Source organism: Echeneis naucrates, chromosome 19 (genome assembly GCF_900963305.1).
Source record: "Echeneis naucrates chromosome 19, fEcheNa1.1, whole genome shotgun sequence".
NCBI classification, from domain to species: Eukaryota; Metazoa; Chordata; class Actinopteri; order Carangiformes; family Echeneidae; genus Echeneis; species Echeneis naucrates.
The window spans coordinates 15333328-15345304 of record NC_042529.1 but is presented as its reverse complement, the minus strand read 5'-3'; the positions used below and the strand labels follow the sequence as shown (position 1 = coordinate 15345304).

Here is an 11977-nt window from a genome sequence, read left to right as displayed (position 1 = left end):
TCCCCAGTAAAACAACTGACTTGCATGTTCTCAAAACTACATAATTGAAAAAAGGCTCACATACTAATGAGCAAACAAACATGTTTGAGTAGACCTTTTTGCATTTAATATTTGATATTTAATCTAAGTCCTAGAAGGACAACATGCATTACACCATCTCTAGGGTGAACTGCTTTTTTTTTTTTTTTGTCAAATTCAGTTTTAGGGAAGGAAAGAATAGGATACTGTCTATTATTGAAATGATTTCAAATTAAAATAATAATAGAGATTAAAAAAAAAAAATAAATACTTGATTTAATGGGAAGCCCATCAAAGCAGTGGTTTTTCCATAGCAGAATCATTGCGACTATCAAAGACACGCAATTGTGAAAACTACTTCAAAATAAATGCCATTTATGAGTCTTAGTTCAGTTTTCTTAAATGTAAAGTATGGATATTAAAGATTGTGTCTGTCCAGCAGCAGGAGCTGCATTGCGGTTTCCCATCGTCACTGGTCGTCAGTTGTATGTTTAGGTTGCATGAATCTGAAAATATCAGTTTCTGGCCTATCCAACCCTGCACTGAGTATGATAAGATACACATCCAGACTATGGAACTATTGGCGAGTCAGCTTATATATGTTTAATGATCGATTGATTAATATATTTATGTAGACATGTCTGTTCTGTCTGTTTTTCCTTTTTTTTATTTCCATTTTATATGGACCTCCGAGCTGTCTTAAAAAAATTATTATTACCACCACTACTACTACTGCTACTACTGGTTACAATAGTTTTTCATGTAAATACTGTTTCCGGTGTGCTAGGTGTTTCCGCCGGCGAGCGTGACAGCTCTCACAGACAGAGTCGAACTGGAAAGGGAGCGAAGATTTCTCTGTAAGTGCCATTCACAAAAACGTGTTTGTTGTTCGTTTTCAACTACAGTAGATTGTGAAAACATACGACGGGTGTATTGTATGAGTAAAAGCCCATACTAGTTCGGTTTGGTCCCCTCTCCTGAATGTTTTGACTTGCTTGCATGCATCAGTTAGCAGCTAGCTAACGTTAGCCTGGCTTGCTTAGAGGAGAAAGTGTTTTTGCGGTCGTCTTGACAGCCCATCGGAAGAATTATGGAGGTTTGAGGTGGAGCGTGTACAGACTCATGGATTTGTCTTGACAAAATAACTGCTTCACAATTACGTCCTTCGGGGTGTAGAAAAAGCCAAGGTTATCGCGTCGGTGATGTGTGTTTGGTGTCTGGAGACGTCACGCCACGCCTCATGGAAAAATCTTAATGATTATAGCTGCTTTGCTTCTGATAAACTAAAGCTGCCACATATAAAGTGGCTGAAAACATGTATGTCCTTTTATGAATCCGTAGGTGAACTCGGCCATTCGGTTCAGCTTTTGTTCAAAACTCCACCAGCTGATCCCCCACTCCATCCAGTTAGCCATACAGCGTGGTGAATGATGATGACAAACAACGATACCACTGATGACATTTGCACTATTTTCTGCAAACAACGTGGTGCTTGGCGGATCAAATGAATCCCGAAATTTCCTTTACCTTTTAGCAAACACACGTCGAGTCCATAGATATGTTTTGGGATTTTTTTAATCAGAGGGAAAAAGTAGATGCCAGCTTAAAAAAAAAAGTAAATCAAGTCCTCCCAACATGCAGTATGCTGAAGATGCAGTTCTGAAGAATCAAAGAAAGTGATCTGTCACTGTGTTTTGTTTTGTCTTTTTTACGGGAGGCCAACACAGTGAAGGACTGTGAGTGAGTCTGTGATGATTTCTAATGAAATGTGCGTCAGAGTGCAATTTGACTGACCAGCTGATGTCATGTTGTGACTTGAACTGCTGAACTTTCTCCCCCTTCTACCTGTCTGACAGTAGTCTTGAACTTGGATGTACACAAAAAACAGAGCCAGGATTGGAGAAGACTTGTGTCTTACTGTCACGATTCTTCTAAGATGGACGTTGGAGTGTCCAAGTCCCATGTGTTTCTCAACTACAGTCCCAGAGCCCTCTTCTCCCAGTGAGACACACATCTGCATGGTGGTGCTGTGTGTTCTCCGGTGCTGCGTGCTCCCAATACCTTTTGCTGTTGGCTTACCTCCAGTTCATTCTGTTCTTTGTGAGTCCCAGTTTTAGCAGTGTGCTGTCAAAAGCCCAAGAAAGAATTTGATGCAACTATTCAGTGGTCAATCGAATGGCTGGAGGTCACCCAAATACAGTACATAGTATTCATTATGATCAGCAGCTGCTTTCCGTGCATTGTGTCCTGCTGTCAGGGTCAAGGCAGCTGCAGTTTGCCACAGTGCTGTGTATGTACCGTATTCACTAAATGTTCAAGCATTTAGGGGCTCTGTTGTATGTATGTGACTGCTTCTGCACGTTTTTGGAGTTCACGCTCAACAGTTTAGCAACTGCTAAGATGGTACAACTACTACATGGTAAGAATCCGCCACAGTCGTTCTCAGTATGGGGTCCTCCATTGACCTCCATCGGTCACAAACAAATATGAGGAGCACTTAGAATTCGCTACTAGGTCCATTTACTATCTACTCTAAAGTTTATTAGTGTAATGGTCCAATGCATCTGGCCAGCTCTTAAGTGGACCAATGAGTCAAATACTTAGAAAAACAAAACAAAAACCAACCCCCCAAAAATTACCAAACTCAATAATGAAGTTCTGTATCACTTATGTGATTTTCTTTTTCTTTTTTTTTTAACCTTAAGCGGTTGCATGATTTCGGCAAATAAGTAACAATCTACTTTCATATGCAATTCATGCTAAAGTTTGGGCTCCTCAGAAGAAATTAATCTATTGATTTTTCAAATGAAAAGAAGTAAACACAACAACTTCAGGAGATGTAAAATAAATGTATATTCAAAGAATGTCTTATGTTAATGCAGTGCTTTCTTTCATTTTGTTCACTTGATTATATTTTTGAAAATGAGACACTCATGGGGGAATACTCTAAATTCTTACTACTTGTTGGGATTGAACTGACTCCTTGCATCTGGTAAAAATTGTATGAAGGAAATTCAAATGTTGAAATCTTGTGGTGACGCTAACCAGCCACAGGCTCCTGTGGGCGAGACAAGACCTGAAACGCTGTAAAGCAAAAAGGCAGCTCAAAGGCTAATCTCACCAGGCACTCCAACTGGAAACTATATTAGATATATGATATTTTCAGTAATTCCAAACTCCATTCAAATACGTGGAGAAAAAAAAAACAAACTATGTAAAAGAAACATTTAATTTGGGGAGTGATGTCTCACCCTCTTGTGGCCTCTTGTGGCCAAAATTAGAATTACAAATACATCTTTCAAAAAATGTTACTTCACTTTGGGACCTCTGTTCACAGGTGTTTTAAAGATTATATAATTATTTTGCTTTATGTTTCAGATGTTACAGTTGGTTTTGTCATGTCACTGCTTTGCAAACCGAGCAACAAATTTCAAATTCAAGGATAAATTGAATTTTAGCTCTAAAAAATGAATGAAGATGGGATTCATGCAGACTCAGCCAGATGGCTTTATTCCTGCATACTGCGCAAGGAATTGACTATTTTCTACTATTTTTAAGTGCATAAAATGAAAAAAAATACTTTGTACTAACATTTGAAGAAATATATTACAACATTTAAAAAAATGGTGCCCAAACTTTCCCATACTACTTTAAATCAGTGAGACAGAGGCTCTGTAAAGGAACCTGATTGATGAGTAGCCTGTAACATGAAACTCTATGAGAACGCCTGATCCACAGTTTTTCATTCAGGCTTGCTAACGCTTCAAACATCTGTGCTGCATGATTGTACAGCTGCAGAGCAAACCAACAAAATACACAAAAGAAACACCACTAGATCGATCATGTCGATCATGTCATGTCCTTTCTTTCTAAAATGATAACAGATAGCTGCCTTCTTTGTAGACAGGAGTAAATAAATGCAACTAGACACCGAAATAAAATGTTTGGCACAATCACAGCCCCAATACCACCAATGGAAGAAGACTCATGTCAATTCTGTGTTTAGGTGGAGCATCCCACTGGGTGCACAGCGTGTCATGGATGCGGTGAAGGAGAGTCACAAGAGCACCCTAAGCTCGGGTAAAATGGTGGCTCTGGCTGCAGGACTCTCTGTTGGGGCCACGGTGGGCTACATTGTCTATCGTCACATCAGCAGCACCAGCAGCAGTAAGACTGCTTATTTTGTTGAAGTACATTAAATTAGTTCACCTTTTGTGGTAATTCTCTGATGACTTTATTCCTGAATGTGTTAACAGGTCAGGGGCCTGACATTGAGGTGTCAAAGATGATGCTGCCTATCGAGGTTTACAGGAACATGTCCAGATACCAGGCCAAGTTCTTGGATGTTGTGAGTTTTTAAGTGCTGCCTTATATAATTAATCGTCACTTTATCTGAAGAATTGCGGAGGCTCAAAGTGTTTATAATTTAATATATAATAAATATATAATTATAAATAAAGATAAGAAAAAATGTACCAAAAATGTTTTCTGGCACTAAGAACATTTTATTAGATATTTAGCTCATTACATGCTGGAAAGACCAGCTACTGCTCCTCAAACTAGCCAGTTGGCACCAGTTATAGAAACTAACCCTTTTGTTATGCTAGATAGTGAGATAGATTTATTACTTATCAAAGTTCATCCAAGGTTACCAAATGAAGCTAATATTGTTGAGAACTCTGTACACAAATAATTGTTTCATTCTTAATTTTTTGAGAATTTCTACATATTAATTTATCTCAATTGTTTTTTTTTTTTGTTTTTTCACTCAGCTCTCTCTGTGTTTCAGGCGACCCAGAAGTCTGGAGCCCATGTGCGGGTCTTGTCAGATTCAGGGGAACCTGGATCTAAGGCTGTGTGCTTCCTGCTGCAGGGCTCTAGGCAGCAGATCTTGCTGGCCCGTTGTTTTCTGGAGAACCTGGTCACAGACTGTGAACCAGTCACAGCAACCTTGGAGGTTCCTCAGACGGCTTTCGGAAGGATAATAGGTAACCACTGAAAAAACTTTGACTCAACAAATAAACTAAAATGTCTTTGGCCTAAAAACCTTAGAGGATTATTCCACATTTTTCTTATTGTCAACAAATCCCATTAACAGTATAGAGTAAAGACAGAAATAGTGCATTAGGGCCTGTTTTTAGTGGCAGAATAATTCTGTTGAATACTGCAGGCAACAGGATAATGCATACGTGGAAGTGAAAGTAAACCTCAGTGTGCGTGTTCATGGCAATGCAGGAATGTAAACACAACTGCCTCTGTGTGTTGTTCAGTTCTCAACTCGGAATCTACATATAACTTAAAAACAGATATTATGTAATTAGAGTGTAAGGTTAAAAGATTAAATGAAGGCAGTTTTTCTTAAGATTATTTACAGTTTTGGCTGATTTGATCTAATGGGAGCTGGTTCCAGCAGTTAATAGCTCAGTGGCTGAAGGACATTTCACCCTGTTTAGATTAATCAAATTTACCAGCTCCTACAAATCTCACAGACCTGCTATCCTTGCATTGTTTAAATGGAAAAATTTAGGGTACGGACATTTTAGTTGACTTTTTTGATGCAAGTCGGATCCTGGTTGTGGATTTAGAGGATAAGTCAAGTAACACACGTAAAATAAAAGGAGCCCAAGATGTATAAACACTATAACCAGCAAACAAAAAATACACAAAATATAGCTCTGCTAATTGGTTACACACACACACACACACATATATATATATATATATATATATATATGTACACACACAACACCCAATTTTTTATTTTTTTTTTTTCACAAAGCAAAGTCAACTGATTTTCATTATTTAATTAAATAGTAGTTAATGCTGTTGCTCAGAAACAAGAAGGCCATGGGTTCTCGGGGCTGGGGCCTTTCTGTGCCGAGTTTTCACATTCTCACCGTGCTTGCTTGGGTTTCCTCCGGGTACTCAGATTTCCTCCCACCGTCCAAAGACATCATTGCCTGTAGGTCTGAGTGTGAGTTGTTGTTCACCAATGTATGTTGACCCTACCACTGGCGACCTGTCCAGGGTGTACCCTGCCTTCGCCTGTGACCCAGAAAAGGATAAGAGATAGAAGAGTGAATAAAATTGTTTCGTCTTCATATTTTTTTCATACAGGTCTGTTTTTGCCTAATATGCTCTATGCCTACCTCAATTGTGTGTGCCCGTGCTGCAGGTCGTGGTGGAGGGAGTTTGAAGCTAATCACCAGGACCACGGGGGCCAAAGTGGCTTGTTCCAAAGAGAAGGCGCAGGGTCCTGGGGCAAAGGGCAATGTCACAATCACAGGGACAAGAGAGGAGGTGAAACGGGCCAAGGTCAGTGGGATCTTATCATTTGGAATGCGCATCCATGTGGTGAGTGATTGTAAATAGACAAGCTGTGCTCTTTTTGCAGGAACTGATTCTAGAAAAAGTGAAAGAGGACACAACGGTGAGGATGAAGATATCACAGTCATCTGCTCTACGCCAGAAACGAGGCAACGCAGTTGTAAATGAGAGGCCAGAGAACGGAGGAACTGTGTCACCAGTAGGTTTAAATAACAATGGTCCCCACGCTCAGACACTAAAGAACAAACTCCTTCACTCATCTGTGTCCACAAAAGACCCAGAACTTATTTTTGACAAGATAGAGAAGCTAAAAGTCAGCAACACAGACAGCAAGGAAGAGGAAGAAGATGATGAGGAAGAGAGTATCTCCACAGACTCACTCTCTGAAGTTTCCAAGTTTGAAAGTTAGTTCAGTCTCTTCACTGAATTGAATCAAAATCAAAAATTCTCAGTATGATTAGTCCCTGAACACAACTGTGTCTGTGTGCTGTCCAGTTCCCAGCCCAGATTTGAGTTTCCAGCCTGATGAACATCTAGAGGTCTATGTTTCTGCATCAGAGAACCCAAACCATTTCTGGATCCAGATCCTGGGTGTCCGCTCCCTCCAGCTGGACAAACTGACAGAGGAGATGAACCGTTTCTACAACAGTGGCGATCACACAGTCAGTACATGTCCTGCTATGTCCAGAGGTGTTAAGAACTAACACCTGGACTCCAGAATGAAACTGTCTGTTTTTTTTGCTCTCCAGGAACAGAGGGTAGAGTCTATTGTGGTGGGGGACATTGTTGCTGCTCCGTACCGAGACCATGCTACATGGAACAGAGCCAGGGTGCTGGGAATTCTGGCCTCTGGACTTGCTGACCTTTATTATGTTGACTTTGGGGACAATGGGGAACTGTCCAAAGACAGTCTTCGCAGAATGAGGTAAGAGAAAAAATCATCATAGAGTCAGTGCAGTAAATTACATGTTTTCGTGATTCTTTGTTAGTGTTAGGGTTACAATGTGAGCAAGGAGGACAAAGACAGAATCCTTGTTTTGTGCAAGGATACAAAATACAAAAAGATGGATTAGATGAATAAATCAATTCATTTAAATCAATTTGTTTCTTTTGAGAGTATTTTCCATTTTTGAGCTCACCATTTCCCTTGGTTGGGCCCACATGTCAACTCAGTGCCGTCACCCATTGGGTGATAAACTGGCATTTAAAACCACCATTTGGTAATTTTGCTGTCACCATCTTGTTTTTCTTTTCAAGCAGAAGAAACTATATTTGGAGAAGTTGGAGCTGAGGAGTGAAGGGCGGATCAGTACTCTGTGCTCTATCCTTATTGTGTGGCACAATCAGTCAATCACACAGTAGCAACACTATTTTCCCTAAATTGTACAAACACTTATATTTTGTAGAAAACTTGAAATTAGGGACTGACACTGAGATATAAACTCAGAAAGAATCAAATTAAAACTAGGGACGACTCTTCATAGGCTTCAATAAAATGTGACTTCTTTTTGTGACCAGTGCAGTTGTCCCTGATGGTCACAAATGCAGGTTTAAAGAACTTAAGCGCTGGTTTCACTTATTTGACAATGAGTCTGCGTCTTATTTGACACACAGTCTGTGGTTGTGCCCACAACACAAAATTAGATTCTTTTTTAAATGGAACTCAATGTTTGGCTTAGTTTGAGCAACTTGGATGGATGCATTGTTTTCACCCTTGTATGATAAGTCTTCGTTTACACTCAATTCCTACAACCACCTCACTGTACTTCTAGACTGAAAATCTATTGCCAAAGCTTTCATGTGCCATACAAAATATATCAAGAATTAGTCCGACAGAATGGCCTTCTGCATCAGGTAGCTCAGAGTCATTCTTTGCTGTCTCAAAGTTTTCTTATTAACAAAAACTAGACGATGAGTGAGGTGCACTGTCAAGTGAGAGCTCACCACATACATGGAATATGCTGTCACGAAGCAGGAAGCATGAAATGGTTCACAGCCACTGATCATATCATGAATGCGGCAGGAGCTTTATTTTAGGAAACTGTGTCTGAGTTATGTGGAATAAAAGTTAATCCACTTTTTTGCTGCTCTTCTGTCTGAATGTGAAAAATTACATAGTTTACTTTCATGTTTTTTTCACAGAATTTGGGATTTTTCAAGTAAAATAGAGTATTGCTTCTGGGACCAGCTGTATAGTTTGTGCAATGGCATGACATCATATCAATGTTTTGTGTTGTGAGCTGTGCATCTATACTGAGATGAAATTTTTTTTACATGTTTATTTGTATTTAATAAAGGGCTCTGGTGCAGCTAGAGAGTGCATATGGTCAATAATGGCATCACTGAAATATTACAGAGCTAAATTACTAATGGCTTTTGCTTTTGCTGCATTAACATTTCAGGAGTGACTTCCTCAGCTTACCATTCCAAGCTATTGAATGCAGCTTAGCAGGAGTGAGACCAAAAGGTAAAGATGACATCTAAAACGCCTTCATTACACAGGCAGCTGACAAGTAAAATGCTGAATTATATCTGATTTCTAAATTGATATTAGTTTTTTTTTTTTAATTACATTTTTTAATCTTTTAATATCTTTTGAACACTTTGGCTCCTGCTCTGCAGGGGAGGCATGGACTGAGGCGGCCCTGGATGAGTTCGAGCAGCTGACTTTCTGTGCTTCCTGGCGACCCCTGCAGGCCAAACTGTGTAGCTATTCCCACTCTGAGGCTTCATCCTGGCCCAATGTAAAGCTCTATGTCAACAACGAGGCCAAGGTCAGGTAACTTTTTATTACAATTTTTTTTTTTTTCTCCAGTGTTAAGTTTTCTTGCATCATAAATATAAAACAAACATGGCCCATCCCAGACTGTAGACATTGGTGAGGAGCTCATACGTCTGGGCCATGCCATCAGCTTCCAAGAAGCGGTGAATGGAAAAGTGGAGGGTGACAATCTTGGCTGTCTGCAGAGGATGTTGGTGAGTCAACTAGCATGCTCAACTCTTATAAGTGTATGAAAGGGTTAACTGAACAGTTTTGTAGAATGACACGAGTGTGGACAAAGTTTTTTTTGTAGTACATATTATAATGTTACAGTATTTTTAGTATATATAACAGTACAAAGGTTGCAGAAATGTTAGTCAACACAAAGTAAAATTAGAGACTTGATTCATAAAAGGAAAATGGGAAGAAAATTTTAAGAAATGCCGTGAGTAAAATTAAGCATTATAGATTGAATTGATGTGTTATGAGAGAACCCAAAGCTAAAATTTTCCACCGACATTAGTGGAGGTATGCAGGTTTTCTGAACCTGGGTACAGCTGGTGGTCGTCTTGCAGATGCGGCATTGGGCAGCTATAACAGAGTGAAGGTGGTGGTTTATATTGAATAGATCAGAATTACACTACAACCCTTTACCCGAAATGCAACAAGATTTAATTTCAAAAGGCATGTTTATGTGGGAACAGACTTAACAGAATAATACGCTTACGCCAGGAAAACGCCATTCAACAAAAAATTCACCACTCTGAGGAGAAATGGGGCAGCTCAGATCCAAGGCGGATCAAATTCTCTGGGTTCCAACACAGACACCAGATGCCATATTTGATGCTTGTGACGTTGAGTCAAGCTCAATAAGTGAAATATGTGAACAACCTCTTTTTGCTGGTGAGGACATTGAAAGCACTGGAAAAAAGTTATGTGGCTGACAACATCATATCAAATAAATCAGAAGGAAGAGGACACAGGCATCAGATCAATAACTGACCGAACAGTTTGAGAAGCTCTCTGCAGTCTCCAAGAATTCAAGTTTTTATGTTGATGATGTTGCATTCTGCTACAAAATTCACTATGTGGCAGCTCGAGTTCTGGGCAATCAAATGTCAGCAGGGTAAACAAGAGTAGGCTCAGCACACAGACCTCAGGGGAGCCAGTCCTAAAAGCGAGAAGAGGAGTTGTTTATGAGTTGCTGAAACAAACATCTGGAAAGCTTTGTCTCTTTTCATTTTATAGGATGATGTGATTGGAGCATCATCAGAACTCAGCCTCTCCTGTATCAGCTTGTCAGGTGAGTTAGGAAGCTGTCACTGCAAGATAATTTGGAAATCAGCAACATATCACTGCCGTCATATGTGCTTGCAGCAGCAAAGAGGAGCAATGCAGGAAGGTAGTAGAAATTGTGTTGGAAGAGACCAATGAGACATAACATTCAGGGTTATTAGGTTTTATATTTCTTTGTTTTTCTTTTGTTTTAGTCAGTAATCTATACAGAGATTTCTGCATCTGGCCCCAGCTTATTGTTTGGTTTTAAATTTTCACTTTTGTTCCATTTCATAACTCTTACTGGTAATATTACTGTTTATTATGTTATTACATTAGGATTCTACGCTGTGGTTAATTAAAAAAAGATGGAACAGCAATTTAACCAGTTTAATTTTTGTCCCGTAGAAGTTGCGTCAATCTCAGGAAGCGTTGATGATGTAATAGAGGACGAGCTGCTGTAAGACCAAAGACGTACATAAATATCAAGGTATTGTTTATTATTGTCATGATTGAATCCATTTTTACATTCTGGTTTTATGACCCTGTGTGTTTTTAAAAATTATAACCTATTTAATCCTCCAGCCCTGACCGTCCATTCCTCAGCATCAACAGAATGAGAGGAGAGGGAAGTTTTCTTGCCTGACCCAATTTGGCTACATAACTCCTCATTGTGAAGCCTTACCTACCTGACAACTGTGCAACAGTTTTTCTAGCCATATTCACTTTATCGTTGTTACTTTACTAAACATTGAATTCTTGTTTTGCCTTTCTGCTGTTCTGCATTGAGTTCAACTTTGCTTTTGAATGTGTCATTACTATATGTTGTGTTCAGGTAAAGGAGAAAGGGACTAACATAATAACAGTATTATTAGTGGAGAGCACTGTGATATGAGTCACGGGAACCAGGGAGTAGCTGATTTGCAGCCAGTGTTGTCAACTTTTTTTCTGTACTTTTATGCATATTAAGATTTCGTGACCGAGAAGAGTTTGAGTTAATATATTTGGAAATGAGACTGTACAGTATTGGTTCTCAGATTGTGTTCAAAATAAAAATGTGGCATCTACTGTACTTAAAGGTAAAGACAGAAGGATAAAGGATTTATTTTATGTCAACAATTGTCTGTGTCTTACTTTGAAGCTGTTTTGTGATATAAATGTCCAGATGGGACATATTAATGGAGAAACCATAAGAATGAGTGGAGAACCTGGATGACAACAGGGGCAAGAGGGTCACTGATGGTGTGATGAGATGACAAAATCTATGTGAATCACAGCTATGACCTCTGCAGCCCCTTGATCTCAACACAAATGAACACTGCAAGTAGGTTTTGGATTAAAACTGCTCATTAATGTCAAGGTGTATTGAAGCTGCTCAGGTGTTTTCTACCCACAATTTAGAGACAGTTTGTGTGGGTTATCCTTTAGTTTGCCAAACCTGTATGATTCAAACTAAAAATAAGATAATGTGTGTGTTTGTGAAAATCAACCACCTCAATCCACATTATCAATCCTTTGCATGAATTTGAATTGCTCTAAATCCATGCATTTTAGTAAGACATATTTCACCCTCCTTTCAGTGTCATGCAACCACTT

General features: G+C 39.3%; 1 protein-coding gene across 3 annotated transcripts; it reads left to right on the top strand.

Moving 5' to 3' along the window:
- The first annotated feature begins 839 nt into the window (after nt 1-839).
- tdrkh (tudor and KH domain containing) lies at nt 840-11465 on the top strand. Of its 3 annotated transcripts, none has more exons than XM_029527732.1 (15): nt 840-875; nt 1875-2019; nt 4025-4182; nt 4275-4366; nt 4808-5006; nt 6194-6333; nt 6413-6749; nt 6841-7007; nt 7095-7270; nt 8748-8812; nt 8968-9119; nt 9211-9321; nt 10355-10409; nt 10790-10871; nt 10967-11465. In XM_029527732.1, the coding sequence occupies exons 2-14, from the start codon at nt 1955-1957 to the stop codon at nt 10843-10845; spliced, it is 1773 nt and encodes a 590-aa protein (XP_029383592.1). In that variant the 5' UTR covers nt 840-875; nt 1875-1954; the 3' UTR covers nt 10846-10871; nt 10967-11465. The 3 variants fall into 3 exon arrangements, with proteins under 3 accessions (XP_029383592.1, XP_029383593.1, XP_029383591.1); XM_029527731.1 differs by having other exon boundaries at nt 843-875; nt 4025-4185; XM_029527733.1 differs by lacking the exon at nt 10355-10409 and having other exon boundaries at nt 4025-4185.
- Nucleotides 11466-11977: the final 512 nt, after the last annotated feature.

What these genes read in the sequence shown, in the direction of transcription:
- tdrkh (XM_029527731.1), top strand. Translation starts at nt 1,955, where the DNA reads ATGGACGTTGGAGTGTCCAAGTCCCATGTGTTTCTCAACTACAGTCCC. An exon ending in ATGTCAACAACGAGGCCAAG is followed by an intron (nt 9,120 to 9,210) that starts GTCAGGTAACTT and finishes GGCCCATCCCAG; the next exon opens with ACTGTAGACATTGGTGAGGA. An exon ending in CTCCTGTATCAGCTTGTCAG is followed by an intron (nt 10,410 to 10,789) that starts GTGAGTTAGGAA and finishes TTTGTCCCGTAG; the next exon opens with AAGTTGCGTCAATCTCAGGA.